At 42.2% G+C, this 23,262-nt stretch overlaps 1 protein-coding gene across 3 annotated transcripts in view; it reads left to right on the top strand.

Moving 5' to 3' along the window:
* Positions 1 to 23,262, top strand: part of PPP1R12A (protein phosphatase 1 regulatory subunit 12A) — a 163,435-nt gene that overhangs the window by 98,693 nt on the left and 41,480 nt on the right. For 2 of the 3 annotated variants that reach the window (XM_075857003.1, XM_075857004.1), the window contains exons 12-17: positions 3,788 to 3,904; positions 9,373 to 9,534; positions 12,765 to 12,941; positions 15,255 to 15,345; positions 17,037 to 17,219; positions 18,028 to 18,202. In XM_075857003.1, coding sequence (XP_075713118.1) covers positions 3,788 to 3,904; positions 9,373 to 9,534; positions 12,765 to 12,941; positions 15,255 to 15,345; positions 17,037 to 17,219; positions 18,028 to 18,202 — 905 coding nt within the window. The remainder of the gene's footprint in view (positions 1 to 3,787; positions 3,905 to 9,372; positions 9,535 to 12,764; positions 12,942 to 15,254; positions 15,346 to 17,036; positions 17,220 to 18,027; positions 18,203 to 23,262) is intronic. The other variant, XM_075857006.1, reaches the window with a different exon arrangement.

Here is a 23,262-nt window from a genome sequence, read left to right as displayed (position 1 = left end):
CTAACTGGGGGCTTAACTTCTATATGGGGGCATAAACAGGGCCTAAAGTCTATATGGGGGCACAAAGTGATTTTTGTCATTTTACTGCCGCCGTGAGTTTCCCCGCAAAGGGCCCACTAGGTCTGTGTCACCCAAGGGCCCACATAAACCTGGCGCCGGTCCAGAAACGCGTCATCCATTGAATTAAGAGAATAAGCCTTTTAAATATGACACTATTTGTCATTATCATTTCCTTCTCTGCCTGGCGCCGATACCGTAAAAACTGCATTTTTCACCTTTTCTCTACTCTTATGCTTTGTGGTTCCCATTACTGTTACCAATTTGTGGAGCTCCTGTTCGGCCTGACAACAGCCCCACGGGTCTTCTCCAAAATTCTCTCTGGGTATGCCACTTCTTCAAGCCAAGGGTGTTAGTCTACCTGGATGACATTCTTATACGTTTATTGTCCGGGGAGGATAACGTAGCCGCTCTCTGGATAACCCTGGATACCTTGACCCAATTCCTGCCTGTCCCCTTCCTAGTCACTTGACTTTTTGGGCATAACGTTTGACACTGGGTCTGCAAGAGTATTTATACCACAGGAAAGTGTCTGCTTTTCGGAACAGGATCTGCACCATACTGGAAGGTTCCCCCCACCCTTCTCCATCTCTGGTGACACTTCTCCCCGATCATTCTCGCTGTCGCTTCTTCTTTCCGCTGAAGTGACACCCTTTCTATGGATTTGAGTCTCAGGGTCTGGGGAGAAATGTTCCGTTCCTGCAGAATACTCTCTTCCTGTCAATCTTCTGGAATTGACAGCAATCATCCTTTGCCTGCTGCATTGGACACAGATTCTGTCTGGCGTTCCGGTGTGAGTTTAATCGAATATTGTTGTGGCTTATATACATTAAGTGTAGCGTGTGGCAGAGCGCAACGTTTCTCAATCGAGACTTCCTCAAGGCTGAAGGAATTCCAGTCATCCTCGTGGTGCCGCACTGGTCTTGTAACTGTTGGTACGCAGATGTGGTGGCCCTCCTAGCTGATGCTCAATGGTCCTTACCTCTCCATCATGACCTGTTCTCTTGGACCACTCTTTCACCAGAATTTAAAGGGGTTTTCCAGCCAATAAAAATTGTTGGCCTAACCTCAGGATAGGCCATCAATAACTGATGGTTACAGTCAGACTCCTGGGATCCCCGCCGATCAGCTGTTTTGAAGGGGCCACAATGCTCGTACAAGCACAGCTTCCCCTTTTGTTCCTGCTTACTGTGAATCTTCAATACTTATTTAGCGGCCATTCACAGGTATTGCAGCCTTTTCTCCCATTGAAGTGAATAGGAGAAAAGGCTGCAATACCTGTGAATCGCCGCTAAATGCGTGTCGAAGATTCACAGTGAGCAAGAAGAAATGAAGAGGAAGAGCAGGGCTTGTACGTGCGCTGCGGCCCCTTCAAAAGAACTGATTGGTGGGGCTCCTGGGAGTTGGAACCTCACCCATCAGCTATTGATGGCCTATTCTGAGGATAGGCTATCTATTTTTACTGTCTGGAAAGCCCGTTTAAGGATGCTACATTTACAGTCGTAACTGTTGAACCTGCCATTCTGAGGGTGCATGGTTTAATAAAGCGGATTATTCTCACCATTCTCAAGGTTAGAATGCCGCCTTTTGGCCAGCATTTATTTCCACTCCTGGAAGACCTACTACCGCTGGTTTGAGGAGCGTAACTTCCCACCATCACATTCTTCCTTAGCCTGAGTTTTCTTTCCTCCAAAGTGATCTGGGTCCTGCCCATAGTTCCCCATAAGGGACAGTCCTCTTCAACCGTCCGCTAATATCTATGATCTAACTTTTTTTGAAAAGGGTTGCTCACCTTGCCACCCCCTTATTGATCCCCGACTCCTTCATGGAACCTCATCTTGGTTCTAGTAGTTTTGCACTACGAGAGATCTCCCGGCACCTTCTCTCCTGGAAGTTTTTTTCTTTATAGCTATAAGCTGGATGTAGTCTGCGCACGGCAAATTTACGCTTCCCTTGCTGCTTTAGTCCAAAGATTGGATTCTTTGTCCTCTGAGGGTCCACAGAATGGTCTGGTGGCCTCTAAGGCCTAATAGCGATTTTTCTGTCACCATTGATATCAATGGTGACTGAAACGGAAGCTGTGGTTTCACTTTCCGTTGCGGCGTTCACCCGACGGAAACCTCCAACGGAAAGCAAATGGTGAAGTGAACAGGCCCTTAGTCTGCTGCCGCCCACTGGATTCGGTTGACTATTAATGAGGTCAGCCACATTGTCGGTTGACGATTCCTGGGCTGTGCGCCATCAGGCGTCTTCTCTTCAGGTGTGCAGGGTGGCTGGCTGCGTGCTCTTCTCTGCACACTTTTTTTTTTTTTTTTTTTTTTATAGTTCTACTGGGTACACTTTTGCTTCGGTGAATGCTTTCCTTGGTCGTAAGGTCTTGCAGGCATATGTGGAGTAGTTGACCGTATCCTTTCATCTGTTCCCACCTGGTGGACTGCTTTAGGACATCCCATGGTCTGTCCCTCAATTATACTAACGACAAGTCTATTTTTGAGTACTACCGTTAAGTTAATTTTTTTCATCAAATTCATTGGGGGATACAGTGCCCACCCAATTTTTTTATTTTATTTTTTTTCTAAAGGTTTTTGTGGTTTTAAGTTTGAGGGATTCTCCTGTCTGGTTATAATTACAGTTCTTTACCTTGTGTTTTTCTGATTCTCCTACAGTTTACGGACAAACTGAATTAGCTCTGTGTCTGTAGGTGGGAGGTATATCCTTTAGGACGAGGGGCTAGCGCTTTTTTAATTCTTAGGCCTTATTCACACGAGTGTGTCTGATTAGCGTCCATAAAAACTGACTCTTTATGCATATGAATTTTTGTGCTGCATCCGTGTCATTCGTTTTTCTCTTCTGCACTTCCGAATTAGTTTTTTTTTTTTGTTTCCCTCTACATATCGTAGCAACTGATCAGCGAAAAACAGACCACACCAGAATGTCAACCATGTGCTGTCTTTTTTTTTTTTATTTTTTTTCTTCTCACCCATAGACTTCAATGGGCAAGTCTGGTCTGCAAAAACGGACTAGAATAGGACATGCCATGACATTATCGTAAAGGACACGATCCGTGAAAAAAATAAAAGGATGTGTGAATTGCCCCATTTGACTTGTATGAGTCCAATGTAGTGTCTGTTAAAACGGACCGCACACAGATGAGAAATAGGTTTGTGTGAATAAGGCCTTAGTGTCAAGCCTCCTAGTGGCAACTGCATATACCCACGGCCAGTGTCTCCTCCCCCCACCCCCCCCTCAATGAACTGGACGAGAAAAAAGGATTTTTACGATTAGTACACAAAATCCACTTTAACTATGCTCTAAATCTAGTGACAATTGAAAATGTAAGAAACTGTGACGTCTGTGATTAAATGGGGCATATGACAGACATTCTCTCTACTGACCATAAATTGATTAGTTTGTGCAGTGTGACTGAGACCAGCATGAATAAAAATTTTCATGCGTTTTATTTGTATACAGCTGGGGTGATTTGCTATTCGCACCGAAAATGGTTATTAACGAAACTATATATAAAACCTATTTTCGTTAAAACCGAAAAAGGATTATGTAAATTGTCTAACGTTCACTTCCAAATTTATTGCTTGCCTTGAGACATTAACAGTAGTTAGTGTTATATCAACATAATGAAATAAGCAGTAAACCACATCTGGTAGGTTTGTACCTTTAGTGCAGCTGAATTCTAACACAATTCACTAATTCAGTGTGTCCTCTTTCACAGAGAGTCTTCTATTGGGCTATCCCGACTTGGTGGATCATATGTAAGAAGAAGATGGGACGATGATCTGAAGAAGAACACTTCTGTTAATGAAATTTTAAATACCAGCTATCAAAGAAGGTCAGCATAGATAAAAAAATATATATTTTTTTTTTTTACACGTGCATTATAAAGACTACACAATAAAACTGTTTTCCAGAGTAAAATAAGCTGACTGCAAAGAAGATTGCTGCTACTCTAGTCACTTTTTCCCCACTCCAGTAGTGAATATAGACAAGTCTGTACTATAGGGGGAAGGTTTCAGTACCTCAAAGTGAATAATATCTCACTAACGGCTCAAATACGTTAACACGCTTGCTTTTTGCAGTGCTTTATAAAAAAAAATCTGTTAATCTCCAAGTGTGAACATGCACTTATTGTCAAATTCCTCAGCATTCTGTCCCTGTTTGGATTAGCATGTGGAGGTCATTACTACACAGAAATATGAACGCTTATGAGGCAACACAAACGCATTCTGGGAGCGAAACGTTCAAACTCCTTGAGTATTCTCTGTCCTGGATTTGGACCTTAATCCACTTCAAAATACACACATATTATGCCCCATTCATATCAAGTTATTGCCCTGTTTGACGTATATGGCGGAAAATTCTCCCGGCATATACTTTTAACGTAGGCTGTGATAGATGCCCTAACAGTGGCATCCGTCGCCATAGACTATAATGGTGAACGGATACGTCACGAACTGGGGTCTTGACCATTCATGACATAATCGTTAAACGGATACCAATATAGTCTATGGGTGATGGATGCCAATATTGGGCAGCTGCCCAATGTATTAGTCACAAATAGACTATAATGGTATCCGTTTAATAAGTCGTTGGCTTTTTAATAGCTATTCGTGATGTATGCGTTAAATGTATGTCTGTCCTGTATGCTGTACAGTGCCATACGTCACCCAAAGGCTCCCATAGTTTGTCATACCTTAAAAAAAAAAAAAAGGATACTGACGTATACCAGCCCGACGGGCCAAAAATACACTATTTTAGCCTCCATTGAGCTTGTATTGAGCCCTATGGACACGTTTGGCATCTACGCTGGGATTTTTCATAATGTTTCACACTAAACATAGGGAAAGAATGCAATGTGAAAGACGCCTAACGCATGGATTTAATTCTTTGCATGCCTGTCTCAGATTCACTAGGTCTGAATATGGCCATAGCACTCTTATTCGCTTAAAGAGACTCTGTCACCACATTATCAGTGCCCTATCTCTTACATAAGGAGATGGGCGCTGTAATGTAGGTGACAGTAATGCTTTTTATTTCATAAAACGATCTATTTTCACCACTTTATTAGCGATTTTAGATTTATGCTAATGAGGTGCTTAATGCCCAAGTGGGCGTAATTTTACTTTAGACCAAGTGGGCGTTGTACAGAGGAGTGTATGATGCTGACCAATCAGGGTCATACACTTCTCTCCATTCATTTAGGCAGCGCATAGGGATCCTTTTGATCGCTATGTGCTGTCTTATACTAACACATTAACAATACTGAAGTGTTTAGACCGTGAATAGACATTCCACGGGATGTCTATTCACAATCTCTGCACTTCGTTACTCTGTCTGTGGTAGTTACAGCAGAGCAAAGCGTAATCTCGCGAGATTACGCGGTAAATGACAGGTTACAGCGAGATTACGCTTTGCTCTGCTGTATATCACAAAAACCGTAACGAAGTGCAGAGATTGTGAATAGACATCCCGTGGAATGTCTATTCACTGTCTAAACACTTCAGTATTGTTAATGTGTTAGTATAAGACAGCACATAAGGATCTAGCAGAATCCCTATGCGCTGAGTAAATGAATGGAGAGGAGTGCATGATGCTGATTGGTCAGCGTCATACACTCCCCTGTACAACGCCCACTTGGTCTAAAGTAAAAATACGCCCACTTGGGCATTAAGCAACTGATTAGCATAAATCTAAAATCGCTAATAAAGTGGTGAAAACAGATCGTTTTATTAAATAAAAAGCACTGCTGTCACCTACATTATAGCGCCAATCTCCTTATGTAGGAGATACGGCACTTATAATGTGGTGACAGAGTCTCTTTAAATAGAAGGTAGTGTCTCATAGCAAACAATTATGTGCCAATTTTAGAATTTTAAAAGAGCTCAGCTCAGTTGTCAGCTTGTAAAAAGAACTTTAAATATCATTCAAGTATAATAGGAATCAAAAAAATATAATACATAGATGGATAGGGCGTGGCCGGATGCTGATCCGCAGAGGCCTGACCCTCCATCCTTAGGCCTTATTCACACGAACATGTTATACGTCCGTGATACGCGCGTGATTTTCACGCGCGTCGCTCGGACCTATGTTCGTGAACGGGGCCGTTCAGACTGTCAGTTAATTTCACGCAGCGTATGTGCGCTGCGTGAAACTCACGACATGTCCTATACTGGCCCGTGTTTCGCGCAGCACGAACCCATTGAAGTGCCGCTATCAAAGCAACCTGGGCTTCCATAACACCTCAGCAGTGCCACAGGCTGATCGGCTCCATGCCACGCCGCATTGATGCAGTAATTCATGCAAAAGGAGCCACGACCTAGTATTGAGGGCATATACTGTACATTTCAGTAGGCCAACATTTTAATAAAAATAATTTTTGAAATTGGGCTTATATATTCTAATTTTCTAAGACTAAATTTGGTGTTTTCATTAACTGTTCGCCATAATAATCATTAAAAGTAAAAAATGCTGGAAATAGATCACTCTGTGTAATCTATATAATATGAATTTCACTTTTTGAATTGAATTGCTAAAATTAACTTTTTGATATTCTAATTCATTGTGAAGGACTAGTGTGTGTGTAATATGTTTTATTCGCCCCAGCAACACCACTTTATTTACAAATTGGAGTGCTGTCTACTTTTTTGCTTTTTTTTTTGTACCTATGGGCTCATAGCCTGTGTTTTTGCACCTGGAGCAGTGTTGCTTTCTTTATAACTGGAGATATACAAGTAGTAATCATGTGGGCTGGCTTTCAATAGAATCTCCTGACCATCTCTTTGGTTAGGCTCTATTCACACTACTGGGTCAGAGTGTCGGCCGATAAAAACTGCCGTTTTGGTCCATTTTTTTCGGCCGTTTTGCATCCTTTTCCGTTCCTGGCAGTGTTTCCGTTTTTAAAGGCCGATTTGGATACGTTTTACATCCTTTTTTTCTCTGTCCATTTTAAAAACCGGATGAATTTCTTATGTAAATTTTTTTCCACACGCATACCTCTGTAGATACTGGCACGTCTCCCCTGTCGGTAGTGCCACACACATTCCTCTGTAGATAATGCCACACACTGCCCTCTGTAGATACTGGCACGGCCACCCCGTAGGTAATGCCACACAGCCCCCCCTTGTGGGTAATGCCACACAGCCCCCCCCCCCCCTTAACAAAGGCCTCCGGGTCTGCCATCTACGGAAGGCGATTAGGTCCTGAATACGCTGCCTGTCAGTGTGAAACTGACAGGTATAATACCCTGCATTACATAAGTATTGCAGGGTATTATAACAACGATCCAACAATTGGATCTTCCAGTAAAAAAGTACAAAAATAAAGTACTATTTCCAAGTAAAAAAAATTTATGAACACCCTTCTCCTTTATAAAGTCCTTTTATTAGAAAAAAATAAACTGCATAATTGGTATCGCCAAGTCTGTAACGGCCTGAACTATAAAAATATAATATTTATCCCGCACAGTGAACTCCGTAAAAAATATAATGAAAAAACAATACCAGAATCACTATTTTTAGTCACTTCAGCTCATAAAAAATTGAATAAATAGAGATCAAAAAGTACAATGCACCCAAAAAGATGGTATCTATAAAAACGACAGTTCCGCAAACAAGCCCTCACACCGCTTTCTTGATGCAAAAATAAGTTATGGCTCTTAGAATATTGCAACTCAAAAACAATTTTTTTATTTTTTTTTAAAACCATGATTTTATCGTGCAAACACAGTAAAACATGTAAAAACTACTATATACATATGGTATCGCTGTAATCGCATCGACCCGCAGAATAAATTAAATAAATCTGACGTTTTCACGGCCTAATTCCAGTAAATTCGGCAAAAAACCTGTGTGATCAAAATGCTTACTATACCCCTAGATTCTCTTAGGGCTGTAGTTTCCCAAATGGGGTAACTTTTGGGGGTTTCCAGTGTTTTGGCCCCTCAGGAGCTTTGCAAATGCGACATGGCACCCGAAAACCAATCCAGCAAACTTGAGCTCCAAAAGCCAAATAGCGTTCCTTCCCTTCTGAGCCCTGCCATGTGTCCAAACAGCCGTTGTTTACCACATGTGAGGTATTGCCGTAATCAGGAGAAATTGCTTTTCAAATGTTGGGGTGCCGTTCTTTTTCTTTGCCTTGTAAAATTTGATTTCTACTTTTTATTGGAAAAAAGATTTTAATTTTAACGGTCTAATTCCATGAAGTTTAGCAAAGAACCTGTGGAGGTCAAAATGCTCACCATACCTACCTCTATAAATTCCTTGAGGGGTGTAGTTTGCCAAATTGTCTTTGGTGGTGTTTCCACTATTTTGGCCCCATAAAACCTCTTCAAACCTGACAAGGTGCCTAAAATATATTCTAAAAAAGGAGGCCCCAAAATCCACTAGGTGCTCCTTTGCTTCTGAGGCCAGTGCTTCAGTCCATTACCACACCAGGGTCACATGTTGGATATTTCTAAAAACTTCAGAATCTGGGCAATAAATATTGAGTTGTGAGTTGAGTTTCTCTGGTAAAACCTTCAGTGTTAGAGAAAAAGTGGAATAAAAATGATTTTCTAAAGAAAAAAATTTAATTGATAAATTTCACTTCCACATTGCTTTAATTCCTGTGAAACACCTAAAGGGTTAAGAAACTTTCTAAGTGCTGCTTTGAATACTTTGAGGGGTGCAGTTTTTAAAATTGGGTGACGTGGGTGGTTTCTAATATATAAGGTCCTTAAAGCTACTTCAGAACTGAACTGGTCCACAAAAAAAACAGCAATTTCTCACATTTTCAAGTAAATTTCCAAAACCTATTTAAGTTCTAAGCCTTGTAATGTCATGACAAAATAAAAGAATGTTCAAAAGACTATGCAAACATAAAGTAGACATGGGAAATGTTAATTAGTAGCTATTTTGTGTGGTATTACCATCTGTTTTACAAGCAGGATACATTTAAATTTAGAAAAATGCTAAGTTTTGCAAATGTTCTCAGTTTTGGTGTTTTTCACAAATACTCAATTTATTGACCAAATTTTCACACGAACATAAAGTACAATATATCACGAGAAAACAAGCTCAGAACTGCTTGAATAGGTAAAAGTATTCCCAAGTTATTACCACATAAAGTAAGACCTGTCCGATTTGAAAAAAATTGGCTGCGTCCACAAGGCCAAAACAGGCTGTGTCCTCGAGGGGTTAAGAAAAGAGACACAAGCTCACATAGAATAAAGATAGATTAAACTTCCCTAATAAGTTAAACTTTGTGTTGAAACATTTTTATTTTGGTTTTGTAACTGTTTTACGTTTTGACATTCTTTTTCAGTGGCTCCTTTGGTAGAAGACAAGATGATCTCATAAGTTCTAGTGTTCCAGGTACTACATCTGGATCTACACCGACTATTACCTCTTCTGGGCTAACACGGAGCCTGTCTAGCACGATTAGTACTTCAAGGAGTACTATAGGTTCTTCAGGCTTATCAAGCAGGTATTCAGAGTTTCATTTCCTTGTCAGATTGTTTTGTATAATTCTCTTAATGTTGATTTCTCCTATTGAAGTAAAGTCCAATATGTAATTAATATAAAGATGGATACATTTCTTGAACTGTCCCTAGTGGTATAGCCCGGCCATGATTTAACACACAAAGGTCAGCTGTACATTTCCACAAGATCCCATACTAAATGGATTGACATATGAATAATTGTGCTTTGCACCTTCACAACTAGCCTACCTTCATATTTTCTTTTCATGTACTTTTACGGCCGTTACTATGCATAAATATACCCTTATTGTACTTCACCTGTGTGACCGTTTCATATGTACTGGTCTCTGAATTGGTCCTTAAATATCACTTAAAATTTAAGTATGTTAAAGCTTAAAATGTATTAAACTTGAAGCCATTCATCCTCCATAGTTCTGCATATCTACAGTAGATTTGATGAATGCTACAGTTGCATAGGGGATTCTGTGTAGACATGTATTTTTAACCAAACGGACTAGTACTCTAGCAGCAGGCCCTGCAGGGGCTCTACACTCGGGATCCAATTGTGACTACATGTACGTGGACCTTTGCTTACCTGCATTAGAACACTGTCAATTATGCCAATCGTCAGCTTTTAACAAACTAACCTTAGAACACGTTCAGCAATTTTAGAGGATTTCCACACCAAAATGTAAAATGGGCATATATTTGTAAATCATACGATTTATTTTTTTTCAAGAGTGGAGAGCAGCTTCCAAGAACTTCTGAATAACCTAGCATGTGAGTCCAGTCCTCTGATAGCCCATTGTTTTTAATGGAAATTTGTATGGCCTTTTTCACGCGGGATGGCACAGCTGTGGATTTTCCTTACAGATTTGTGGGCAGTAATTCTGCAGCGGAATACAGTAACGGTAAAGTGGATGAAACTTTAATTAGGACCTGTCACTAGGTCATATTAGTTAAAGTGGTTAACTGATCTGAATAGCGCGGTCTCCCTGATTCCAGTGGTTTTTTATTTGTTTTCCTGAAACACCCCAGATATAGGCCACTGCTATGATGGCTCCCCATATTCTAATTTGCTTTAGTTGGCCAACGGGATGGAGCTTGCTACCCTGCCGCTGATGCTGACCAATCAGCATGAGGCGGCTGGTCCACGTCCTGTTTGCTAACTACAGCAAATTAGCATATAAGGGGCCAACACAACAGTGGGCTCTATCTCTGGAAAGGGGGGGGGGGAAGCAAAACGCTAGAATCGGTGAGGCAGTGCTATTCAGGTCAGTAACAAAGTTAAACTTATATGATCTAGTGACAAGTCCTCTCTAACAGATCTCATCCACATGATATGGAAATAGACCTGGGGTGCAGATTTTTAAATTTGCAGCATATACATTTCTGATGTGGAATTTGTTGCAGATTTTGCCTTTTGAGTTCAATAAGGATGTAAAAATCTGCAGCGAGCCCGGATTGTTGCAGATTTTGCAACGAATTACCCACGGATCCGCACCAAAAAAATACTGCATTTCTGGCCAATTGTAATATAAAGAAAAGGCGTTAAAAAAAAAAAAAATAAACACTATACTTCCCTCCCCAATCTTCAGTTGCTCCCCTGGTAACGCTAGCCTGGACCCTGCGGGTCTCTGCATCCTGGCCTCCAATGATGACGACAATAACGGACTGCTGCAGTCAGTCACATATAACCATACATTATTGCTGGAGGCCAGGATGCAGAGACCAGAGGAGGTGAGTATAGTTTTTGTTTCTTTGTCCTTTTTTTTTTTTTTTTTTTTTAATACTGGCTAGCCATTAATATCCACAAGGTTCCCTGCAGCTGTCTTTGGATTTGCTGTGGAAATTTTCCATGACCAATTTGGTGTGTGTAGGCGTACCCTATTTACTTAATCTGCTGCCAGATTCTACTACATCTGAGGGACACTCTGATAGACTTATTGTCAGGGAAATGCGCTTAACGAAAATACTATGTCCAAGGAGGACAACCGCTTACACTAAGGCTATGTTCACACGGGGTATTTTGCCGAGTTTTTTGACGCGGAAACCGCTTCGGAAAACTCGGCAAAAATGGCCCGAGAACGCCTCCCATTGATTTCAATGGGAGGCGTCGGCGTCTTTTTCCCGCGAGCAGTAAAACTGCCTCGCGGGAAAAAGAAGCAACATGCCCTATCTTCGGGCGTTGCCGCCTCTGACCTCCCATTGACTTCAATGGGAGGCAGGAGAAAGCGTATTTCTCGCTGTTTTATGCCCACGGCGCTCAATGGCCGCGGGCGAAAAACGGCGCGATAATCGCCGCGAAAATCGGCGTGCAGGGAGAGGAAAATCTGCCTCAAAGTTCCAAACGGAATTTTGAGGCAGATATTCCTCCCCCAAAATACTCCGTGTGAACATAGCCTAAAAGGGGTTATCACATGACCATGAACCTTCACTATGGCATATGGATGTCATAGAGGTTGAGGCCATCTATCGCAAGCAGCGGCTCTCGCATTGGCGGAGCTATCCTTGCATTACACGAATGGTCATTCATCTGAATTACCACCATGTAATACTACATTTACCCTGCAGTTTTCTCTGAAGGGGGAATTAGCAGCTGGCCTCGTCTGGTATTTTGGGAGCAATGGGTGTTAAAATAAAGTAAATGCACAACTTGAAGAGACGGCACGGCACTCACCGCTTTCCAAAGGTACTGTGATTCAACACACAGAGGCAGGCATAACACGGGAGACGCTGACAAGACAGCTGGCCTAAAGCCGTTCCACGTCCTCCAGACGCTTTCTTAAGGCCTTGAGAAAGCGGTGAGTGCCGTGCAGTTTCCTTTCTTGAAGTTGTTTATCTGCTTATACCTTTCTACTACGAGCACTGAGCACTATCGGTTTAAAGGTGATCGTACCACAAGTCCCAGCAAACACGCAATCCTGTGATGTCACAAGTGAAGGTAGTGCCAATCATTTACTCATTTTTTTAACTTAAAATAAAGTGGTTTTCTGATAAGTTCTGTAAGTAATATACCGTATGGCCATTTGTTTTTTGGTGGAAATCCTCTTTAAAAATCCCTCCCAGCCAGGAAATCCCTAGCCATTCTGTTGTAAATTTCACTGTGACTCCTTGTTACATACTCTTAATAAGCACATTTGTCTTATTGCATTTAAATGTAATTGCGCTTCATAGAATTTGCTTTCATTGTGTTTGCTCTTTCCTCTTCGTATTGCTACTTGCCATGTTTTAGTACCTCAAACCGTTTGTGGGCAGACGATAGTTCTGAAAAAGACAAGGATACTGTCCCTACAGCAGTCACCATTCCATTTGCACCAACTGTTGTAAATCCCACCACTACTTACACCTCTATGACCACAACTTCCACTGGCACTGTTCCTTCCACAGCGGAGGTCAGGGAAAGACGCAGGTGTGTACATTTGCATGAGTCTGTCTTTTCTTGCCTTGCCGTTTTATTTTTTTATTTCCTGCATTAAAATGAATGTTTTGCTTTGCAAATGTGTAAAGTAATTGTACAGTAGTCAATTATATTGTCCCTATGTTTTTGTCTTCTATGAGCTTGTTGTACTGGCTTGCTGTAATGATGTAATGTTGATGCGTATTGTATAATTTTTATTATGCTTTTGCTCAATAGTTTTGAGCTTTACCTTGTGATAATCTTCAAGTAACCACTATTGGGACATTAAACTGTCCACTCCCTCATTGTGATCGCCTGCGAAAGGTTTTCCCCTTTAATTGTTTATAATGTATTTTTCATATCCGTAGGATCCCAAGAAAAGGTTTGTTTAGGTCCCCATTGTCCCTGGAGTGGAGGCCACACATGCACGGTCACCCTTTTGAAATTTAAAGGATTTTCCCATGAAGGACATTTGACATATCCACGATATGTCAGATGCAGGTCCCTCCTCTGGGACCCGCGGCTATCTCTAAAACGGGGACCCCTTATCCCTGCTCTAGCTTTTTGTGCTCACGCTTCCTCCCGACAACTTATTAATTACATGGTCGGAAGTTACGGAAACAGCGTAACTCGCTGAGCTACACGGTTTCCGTAACGCCCGACCACGTAATCGGTAAGTGCCCGGGAGGCAGCGTGAGCACAAAAAGCTAGAACGGGGTTTAGGGGACCCTGTTCTAGAGATAGATGCAGGTCCCACCTCCGGAGCCCGCAACTATCTGACATTTATGACATCTATTCTGTGGATATGTCATAAATGTCCTTCATGGGAAAACCCCTTTAATGCAAATTATGGAAAGTGACCAAAGGGTACAAATAGAAGGAAGAGGCCACAAGAACTCTCCTCATTTTAGCAATATTTGAATGCATGCTTTCATTTAAAGGGGTTTTAAGTTAGTGTTACTTGAGAGGCTGTGTTCCACTGGTTTCACCGCCAATCACATTATCCTGTAAATATGTTCTTTGTGAGGCCAATGAAATGGGAGGTTCATGCAAGTCACACCCAGCCTGAAACTCTTCCTCTCCATAATGCCGCCTAAATATTTCTCTCCTACCTCTCCTCTGTGCCATTTACTTTTGTGTAAGATGTTAGAAAACTCAATGTTCTAACTTAATAATAGAAATGAGAACACTTCGTCTGCTAATATTATCTTACACTGCGTCACAATGTTATAATAACTGGTGACTCTCGGAGGTGGAGGAGAGATGCAATGAAATTCACTGCGCTTGCGTAGGAAACGTGCAGAGGCAAAGTCGGACGGCTGGGTTCGGTTCACATGTCTGGATGACACACGGAGCACTGGGGGCTTGTTAAGGTGTTCTTGCCACGTAAGACATTTTGTTACCGCTGACTCCCAATGAAGAGGTGGGTCTGACATTATCACGTGACTGGCGGTGAAACGGCCCATCTGACCCCGTAGCGATCCTCTATATGTAAATAACACAAACTTGCGTATTAAAATAGGCAAAAGTGGTATTTTGGTATAAACCCCTTTTTAAAGCTTCTCTAACTTTTCAGGCAACTTTTCAAAATATAAGCGGTCAAATGTGTGTGCATGATGAATAACACTATTTCTGGCCGTTATATTACTTGTATTCTGAATTATTTAGCAGTTTTCCCCTCTGCGGGCTCACTCTCTCGAATTCTGAGCTAGTAGGTGGAGTCTAACTGTCGTGTCTTCTATACACCACACATAGGAGAGCTGGATTCTCCTCTTATCTCTTATCTATCACATATATAGAAGCTGCAGCATGGAGGAGATTACACAGCAGTAATGAGCAGTGTAGCTGTGAATCCAGCATTAGGTTTCACATAACTCTTACTAGAAGCTGCAGCACGTCTGTGTCTCTCTGCTTCTGCCCCGTCACCAATAAACATCCATGGACAGCGTCTGTGTCTTTCTCTCGGCTCCAGACCCACCTACCCTCTTCATAGAACTATATAGTTAGGCTGTGAAGAAATACACCCTCACTACTTGCAGTCAGTCTCCTCTGCTCTGTAACTAAAGGCTGGTTTTGCTTGTCAACCGAGGTGAACAGCAAATTACAGTAAGGGAGACACCTAGTAACCTCACGCAGGATTTGCATGGATAAAATCACTAAAGTTTAACACAAATGACAAAGTTGACATACATCAGGTAAACTTTTTGATTAGCATAAGTTTTTTTGGAAAGGGAGTGCCCATTTAAGGGTTTAATGTCTTTGTGAGGTTGTTGTAGATTTTTTATTGTAATGAATATTCCCTCTTCTATATTGTCTTATTTCCAGGTCATATCTCACTCCAGTTCGGGATGAAGAGTCAGAGTCCCAAAGAAAAGCTAGATCAAGACAAGCAAGACAGTCCAGAAGATCTACACAGGTATAACTGAGTGATCCCGTACTCTGGAGCTATCCACTGACCGGGTGAAGTTAACACAGATTATCTCGTTACAATGGTTACACCTATCATGGCGTGGGGGATATATTAGTCAGTAAGTGAACTGTCAGTTCTTTAAAGTGTAGCTAAACGTTTAACAAACTTCTGACATGTCAGAAGTTTTGATTGGTGTGGTGTCAGGGCACTGAGACCTCTACCAATCACTAAAACGAAGCAGCTGAAGTGCACTTGCGGGCGCTCAGCCGCTTAGTTTCTGTTTGGCATTTTCCCGAAAGCCGATGTATCGGAGTACGGGCTCATAGACTTTCTATTGAGCTCATCTTCCAATACATTGGTTTACGGAAAAAAACGAACAGAAGCTGAGCTCTACATCTGCTTCGTTTAAGCAATTGGTGGGGGTCTCGGCTCGGACATGTCAGAAGTTTGTTTAAACATTTAGCTACACTAAGTGAGGCCCCATGCACACGACCGTAAAAAACCTCTGTTTTTGCGGACCGAAATTGCGGTCCGCAAAGACTGACCCATTCACTTTCATTGAACGCGGACCCCTTTCCGTAGCACTACGGAAGGGTGTCCGTGCCGTGGAAATGTTCCGGGAATTATGGAACATGTCCGTTCTTTTGTATTTTGCGGGCCGTGCTCCCATACTTTGTATGGTAGCACTGCCCGAAAATGCGGCTGTCAGTGCCTGCAATCGCGGGCCGTGATTGCGGGCACGGTCTTGTGCATGGGGCATCATTGTATTGGAAGTAGGAAAAATAAGCAAGCATAAGGATTTGAGCGATTTCGACATGGGTAAAAATTATGATGGCTAGACAATTGGCTCAGCTAATCTCCAAAATGGCAGGCCTTGTGGGGTGTTCCTGGTATGTATTAACTATTAGGAAACTGAATAGTGGATAGAAAATAGCGATGTAATATAAAACTTACAGTATTAAGTGTACCTAAAATGTTTTTCTCCATATTTTTTATCCTTTTTCCATTTTTATAATATTTTATTAAAACTTATAAGTGGCAATAGGTTATTTGTTATCCCACAGGACTGAGGCTGAAAGTTCCCGCTTGATACTTAAATTATTTTCACCAGCCTCACCACAAATAGAGGATCAGCTTAATCATGTATATAGCCCTCTTACATATACACAAGCGCTCGTACTCCCCAGTATATATCAGAGTGCCCATGCTGACCCCTGTCCACAACAGCAAGTGCCTGGACACATAAGCAAAAGCACTGGAGAAAGGTGGCATGGACTAATGAAAAGCTGGCGTAGGCAATGTAATTCTCCTGACAATGTTCTGTTGGGAAACCTTGGGTCCTTGCATTCATGGATGTTACTTTGTCTGTAAAAATGTTAAGGTAGGTGGTACATGTCAAAGTACACCCCTTCGTGGCAATTCTTAATGGGCGTGGCCTCTTTCAGCAAAATGCTACACCACAATAATTGTTCAGGAATGGTTGAGGAACATGACTATGCGTTCAAACTGTTGATTTGACCTCCAAAATCCAGAGATCTCAATCAGAGCATCTGTGGGATGTGCTAGAAAAACAAGTCTGATCCATATGACCGGTTCTCGAAGTATTAAAAATATCAGTAATTGCCGAAGTAGGTGCCTTTAAAAAAACTGACATAAAGGTTTGTGTATTGGTTAACTTTGTATCTTCTGCCTTGCAGGGTGTAACCTTAACAGACCTCCAGGAAGCAGAGAAAACAATTGGCAGAAGTCGCCCTACTCAATCAAAAGATCAGGAAAGTGAAGAAAAGGAAAAACAAGACAAAGAAAAACAAGAAGAAAAGAAAGAAGCAGAGACTAAAAATGATGATTACCGCTATAGGTTTACCCGCAGCATGGAAGAGGTACATGCTTTAACTGAAATGTGATGTAAGCATGTACTGGCATCTCCCTTAAAAAAAAAAAAAAAATGATGTGTCTAAACAAAGGCCTATATATAGTATGAGATTAAAATGATGCTGCAGGATTTATAAAGGTACAGGACATAAAGAATGATAAAAGAAAGCAGCCTTCTGTTCCTGGTTTCATGCCATACCACTCCATATCACTAGTACTGTATATTTCAGAATAAAAATCTGTTTACACAGCATGTTTCATTATACCTACTATTAGTAGAGTATTAGTATAGAAAACAGAAGGTAAAGGTGTAATTGACATATATATTGCAAGTATTTTTTATAAATGGCAAAAATAAGACCACAAGAGTTTATGCAAGTTACTGACATTCTAAGTTAAGTTTGCCTATGCTCTTTTCACACTACTTTTCATGGCGTCAGTTCTTGATTGGGTCCTGACCGGTATGACCGATTCGTTCGTAAGTAGGGATGGTCTCTTCCAATGTAATAGTCTAGTGCCCTGTTAAAGTCTGTGAGACCAACTCTGGGCCCTGTATAAAATATGCTGTAAGGAAAAAACCGATTTTGAGAATATAATTACATACTTGAAACACAAGACTTATTAAAAATATGTTGGACCATGTACTTTCTATTCTGCATTTCTTCTAATCATGAAGGCTATTACATTTTCTTTCTAATTCTGTAATTTACATATCTAGAAAAACAAGCAACATTTTTAGATCTTGGTTCATATTGGCAGTCTAAATTTGATATATGTGGAAGTTTTAAAAAAAATAACGTGTTGCTAATTCTCCAGAGGTACAGGCCATCATCGACAAGTACTACTGCTGTATCATCGTCCACACCGTCACTGTCATCATCCACTAGTTCTTTATTTTCTTCAAGTCTCTTAAATCGACCAAGCAGCCTAACTGGACTCTCGTCGTCTTACTCAAACTTATCAAGGTTTTCGTCAAAAGAGCCAGAGAGAGGTAATTTCAAAGGTTCTACCTTGTCCCATTGAAAGAATCTTAATAGAACAGAGTATTGTTTTATTTTTAAGACTTAAAGTGAAGTTCCACCTTGGAGCTACTTTAAACAGTATTCCCTTTTTAAACCTGAAATTATTCCATTTATGAGGAGTGGCTTGGGCACGTAAGGCCTTATTGACATATGGGAGTTTTGATGCAGTTTATAAATAAATTATAAATATTACATTTATCTTTTTTGTTTTTTCTTGGGTTTTCCCCACAATTCACATTTAACACTTATCCTGTACGTCATAGATTGGTTTGCCTTAAAGAGGCTCTGTCACCAGATTTTCAAACCCCTATCTCCTATTGCAGCAGATCGGCGCTGCAATGTAGATTACAGTAACTTGTTTTTTTTTCAAAAACGAGCATTTTTGGCCAAGTTATGACCATTTTTATATTCATGCAAATGAGCCTTTCTTATGTCCAACTGGGCGTGTATTGTGTGTGTACATCTGTGCGTTTTTACTAGCTGGGCGTTGTGAATAGAAGTGTATGATACTGACGAATCAGCATCATCCACTTCTCTTCGTTACCACCCAGCTTCTGGCAGTTCACAGACACACAGCGTGTCCTCGCTCATCCAACGCGATGAAGTTCCTGTGGGAGGAAGTGAGAGACGTCACAGCGTGATCTCGCGAGGACACAATGTGTGTCTGTGAACTGCCGTTGCTGTAATCTACATTGCAGCACCGATCTGCTGCAATAGGAGATAGGGGTTGCAAAATCTGGTGACAGAGCCTCTTTAACACAGAAGCTGATCCCAGCCGGGTAAACCCTGAAAAGCCATGGTCAATAGTGACAGCTGCATTTAAGTGGTTTGACAGAGGGAGGGGGCAATACAGCTTCTATTTATACAGGATGTATAGAAGCTGTATCAGAAAAAGTAAAAAAAAAAAAATTCAAGTCAATTAGAAAAGTTCTTAAACTCAAACATTTATTTAATAACAAAAAAAAAAAACTTCAAAAGGTGTACATACCCTTTATAGAAAGTATACTGCTTAAAATATTTAAATTGAAACTATTTTTTATTTTATTGTTTATATAGAAAGTGGTTTTAATTTGTATCTGTAAAATATTCAAAAATAAACATTGTTTAATTTTTATGACCTGAGCAATTAAGTGAACATGTTATTTAAACTGCAGGGGAATACCGTAAAAAATAAGGCAGAATTTCTTTTTTTCTTGGTGTTATTTTGCAGGACAGAAACCGTGGGTTTATGCTGTTGCCACTAGGAGTGATATTTAGAATAAAGTTTCCTATAGGGTACCGAGCTAATTCAGTCTTCGCTTAGTGTTCGTAGGAGGCCGTGTTCAGTCTTCGCTTAGTGTTTATCCTCCTTTCTTTTCTTTTAGCTAGGTAATAGGGGTGACGCTGTCTCCATGTCTTCCCCCTTTCTGGCGGGCCCTCTGTGTGGAACAACTGCTTCGTTGTCCCCCTGCCAATATTAAAAAAAGACTGCAAGCTCCTTTGTTGCCCTCCACTTAAAGGTCGCTCCTCTTGCTCCCCACCAGTGTTTTACCACACATGTATCTGGCACACTGTCCCTGCTGGTCCTATACCTTTGGGAGTGAAGTTGGCTGGAGGAAGAGGGTTGAGTATAAGATGCAAACTGCCTCCCGGATTCAAGGAGCAGACCTGTCTTGCGTCTGATGCATTTCTGGCCCATGCGGGGCTCAGGACACTGACACGGTTACCATCTCCCATATTGCCATTTCCTGGCCTCCTTTTGTTGTTTCACTATGGGCTGGTTGCCATTTTCTGCCTTATTCTTGAGGGGCATGGCTTACCACCTCTGGTCTCCTGCGTTTAGTGCACAGCCACCACATGACTACTTGTATCCAATTGTGGCGCGGAAGTGGCAAAACCATTTTCTCCCGCTCTCTTTCACTCGTTGGTACAGACAAGCTGATCACCAACTATTGGCACTAGGCTCACACCCTCTGAAAAAGGTAGGATCTGCCCTTAGGCATCCTTTTTTGTGTCTCAGGTTCCCTCAACAGGCCCTGAGCCAATGCAAAATGCAGCATGTGGTCAAATACCTATCAGAACCTAGATAAACTGAGGCGGCCACCACACCCTTCTGGAAGGTACTAGACCTGCCGCCTCGCTGTGTTTGAGTAGACTCATTCTCACCACTTTTTGCATTGAGATGTGGTGACCCCTATACTGCCATGTCAACTATCAAAGAAAATCCTCCCGATAGGGATCTTATGTGATTCACTATGCGGCCATAAATTTCTATGTGAGCAACTTACTCCTGTGTGATGTGTGCTAGCCTCCAAGTCAATCTGTGGTCACTCCACCTGTAGTCCCACCATCTCAGCCACCCCTAGCATTGTCCACTCCTATAGCCGAATGTACTGAACAGGAATTCGCTCACTCCCTTTCCCAATCTGTTGGTGACCTCACTTGTCTCACCCATTCCATTATGGCTATCTTGCTCTGCCTTTCCGATCAGCCCTCTCTGGGCTCTCAATTTACATCCTCAGACAGCAGGCCCCAAAAATGGGTCAGACCTGCTCGCTCTCATTTGCCATCTGCATCTCCTAACTTGTCAGCATTTCATCCCTACCAGAGGAGCAGTCTTCCCTTCATAGGGAGGTTTTGTTTGAAGGGGAAATAGCAGATTCCACCTATGAACTGCATAAGGCATAATCCTCTAAACTGTCATCCACTGTGGACAGTCTTTTTTTCAGAACGGTCTGGGACACTCTACAAATAACTAACATGGGATAGTCTCCTCCAACCGAGACAATCGTCATCCCACATGGTCTGATAAGCCCTTTCCCTCTCAGGAATGGAAGCATTCTGGCAAGTTTAACCCAGACTTCATGTTTGGACCTCAGGCAACCTCTTCCGGAGAATTTATTTTCCGAGTGCGTTAAATAACCAGCAGTGGATCCTTCTGTCTCGTGACTAGCCAATACTACTCTCTTTCCACAATCCCTTAAACCGTACCTTAGAGTTTTTCTCTAGGTCCTGCTTTGATGCTACTGGCTGGGCCTTGAGACCTATTTTCGCTTCAGCAGGGCTTTGACTCCGTCATGCTATTCAGTTTAAGGTACCCACTGAATAATTAGTAAACCTCTCATCATCCGTCTTGTGCCACAAAGTATTTCTGCAAAGCCTTCCTGGGTGCAGGTTGCCTTGTGGCCCTCGCCTCTGCTTCCATTGTTGCTATACGAAGGACTGCCTGACTGGCTTAAATGCTTGTGCGCTGATACTGCTTCAAAATGGTCCCTGACGGCTATTCCCTTAAGTTCTTGACTCATTCGGACCTGCCTGGATGAGATCATTTCGAAAGCTACAGGTGGAAAGAGCACTCGCCTGCTTCAAACAAAGGTTTTAATTGTTTTATGACTTCTAGGAAACCAGGACTTCGTTTTTGTCCCTTTTGCTCTGCGCGCAATCATCTAGCCAACCATCTTACCAGGACTCCAAAAGCAAGCCCATCAAGCCCCATTTGTTTTGATTCCCCAGTCAGCCGTCTGTGATGAGAGAGCCAAGATGTGGGACGTAGTCCTACTCTGGATACAAGATAGTTTGTAAGCCTACCACCTTACAGATTTTCATTCCATGCCCCCCTCCCCCACCACCATGTCGTCTGCCACAGCAACTACCGATTTTTGGGCAATAGACTCAGTAGTTAGTCAAGGAGTGATTTATCCCTGTTCCTCACAATCCAGGAATTTTGTGGGTTTTACTCCAATCTCTGTCATCCCCATAAAGGATGTATCGGTACACCCCGTTTGGGACCTCAAACGTAAAAATGCCTACGTCAAGTTCCTTCACTTCTCCATGGAGTCCCTCTACTGTATTATCTTCAAGTATTAAGATTTTATTTTCTCTTCAGTGGATATCATGGACACCAACTACCCGTCCCAGCTGCGCTATGATGTTCTCCCTCACCATTCTGAATTTGTGCCACTCCCGTTTGGCCTGTCTATGGCCCCACAGACTTTTAACAAAATCCTATCAGTCGTAATGGCGATTTTTAATTCCAGGTGGGAGGACAGTCTGGCCAGTGTACTATGAATATTTGGTTTGATTGTCAATTCAAAGTCTTGCCTGACTCCTCAGACGATAACCTTCAGGGGATAGTGTTCGACAACCACTCAGCTCAGTATCTTCCTCCAAAATGTCTGCGCTCTGCGGAGGGGAGCCCCCACCTCTCTTTTTGAATGAAGGTTCTGGGCATCATGATGGCTACCATTGAGAAAATGGCATTTGCCCAGTTTCGCACTCCGCTTCAAAGGGAGATGATTTCTCGGTGCAACCACTCTGGATTCCTTGGATCGTCTAATCCAGCTTCTTCTGACTGTACAACTGTCTCAACTGGTGGCTCTCCTCCCCAGCTATCCATAGAGGCCACTCTCTCTCTTTTTCTTTTCCTCCAGCTCTACTGGCCGGTTCTATTCATGGATGCAAGTTTCCAGAGTTTGGGAGGTGCCTTCCGGAACCTTTCAGCACCGTACCTGTGGTTTCCCCAGAAAGCTGATATTCCCATCAACATCTTGGAGTTTAAGGTGATATTCCTCTGTCTTAGTCACTGGATGACTCTTCCGTTTGGCCGCCCGCCCGATGCGAGAGCAAACCGAACATGTCATGGCTGTAGCCTATCTCAATCACCAAGGAGGGATGTGAAGTTCAACCGCAATGGCGGAGGATTCTGAAGTGGGGGGTACTTCACCTTCTTTCTCTCTCTCGGCAGTGCACATCCCAGAGGTCGACCAACGGGTCGAGGACTTCATCAGTCGCGAACAGACCGATCCCGGGGAGTGGTCGCTTCATCCCGATGTCTCAGGTTTGATCCAGGTGGGGGATACACCGGAGGTGTACTTTATCCTGGGCTCAGGATCCCGAAGCTTGCGCAATCGAAGCGCTGGCGTCTCCATTGGATAGCTTTAACCTACTTTATCTGTACCACCCTCTGCCTCTTCTTCCCAAGCTCCTCGGGAGGCTCAAAGCCAAAGGTTTTTGTTGGCCATTGCCTCTCCGGCCTGATCTGCTTTTTTAG

The sequence above is a fragment of the Rhinoderma darwinii genome, chromosome 3, assembly GCF_050947455.1.
Source record: "Rhinoderma darwinii isolate aRhiDar2 chromosome 3, aRhiDar2.hap1, whole genome shotgun sequence".
NCBI lineage: Eukaryota > Metazoa > Chordata > Amphibia > Anura > Rhinodermatidae > Rhinoderma > Rhinoderma darwinii.
This window is presented reverse-complemented; position numbering and strand designations above follow the sequence as displayed.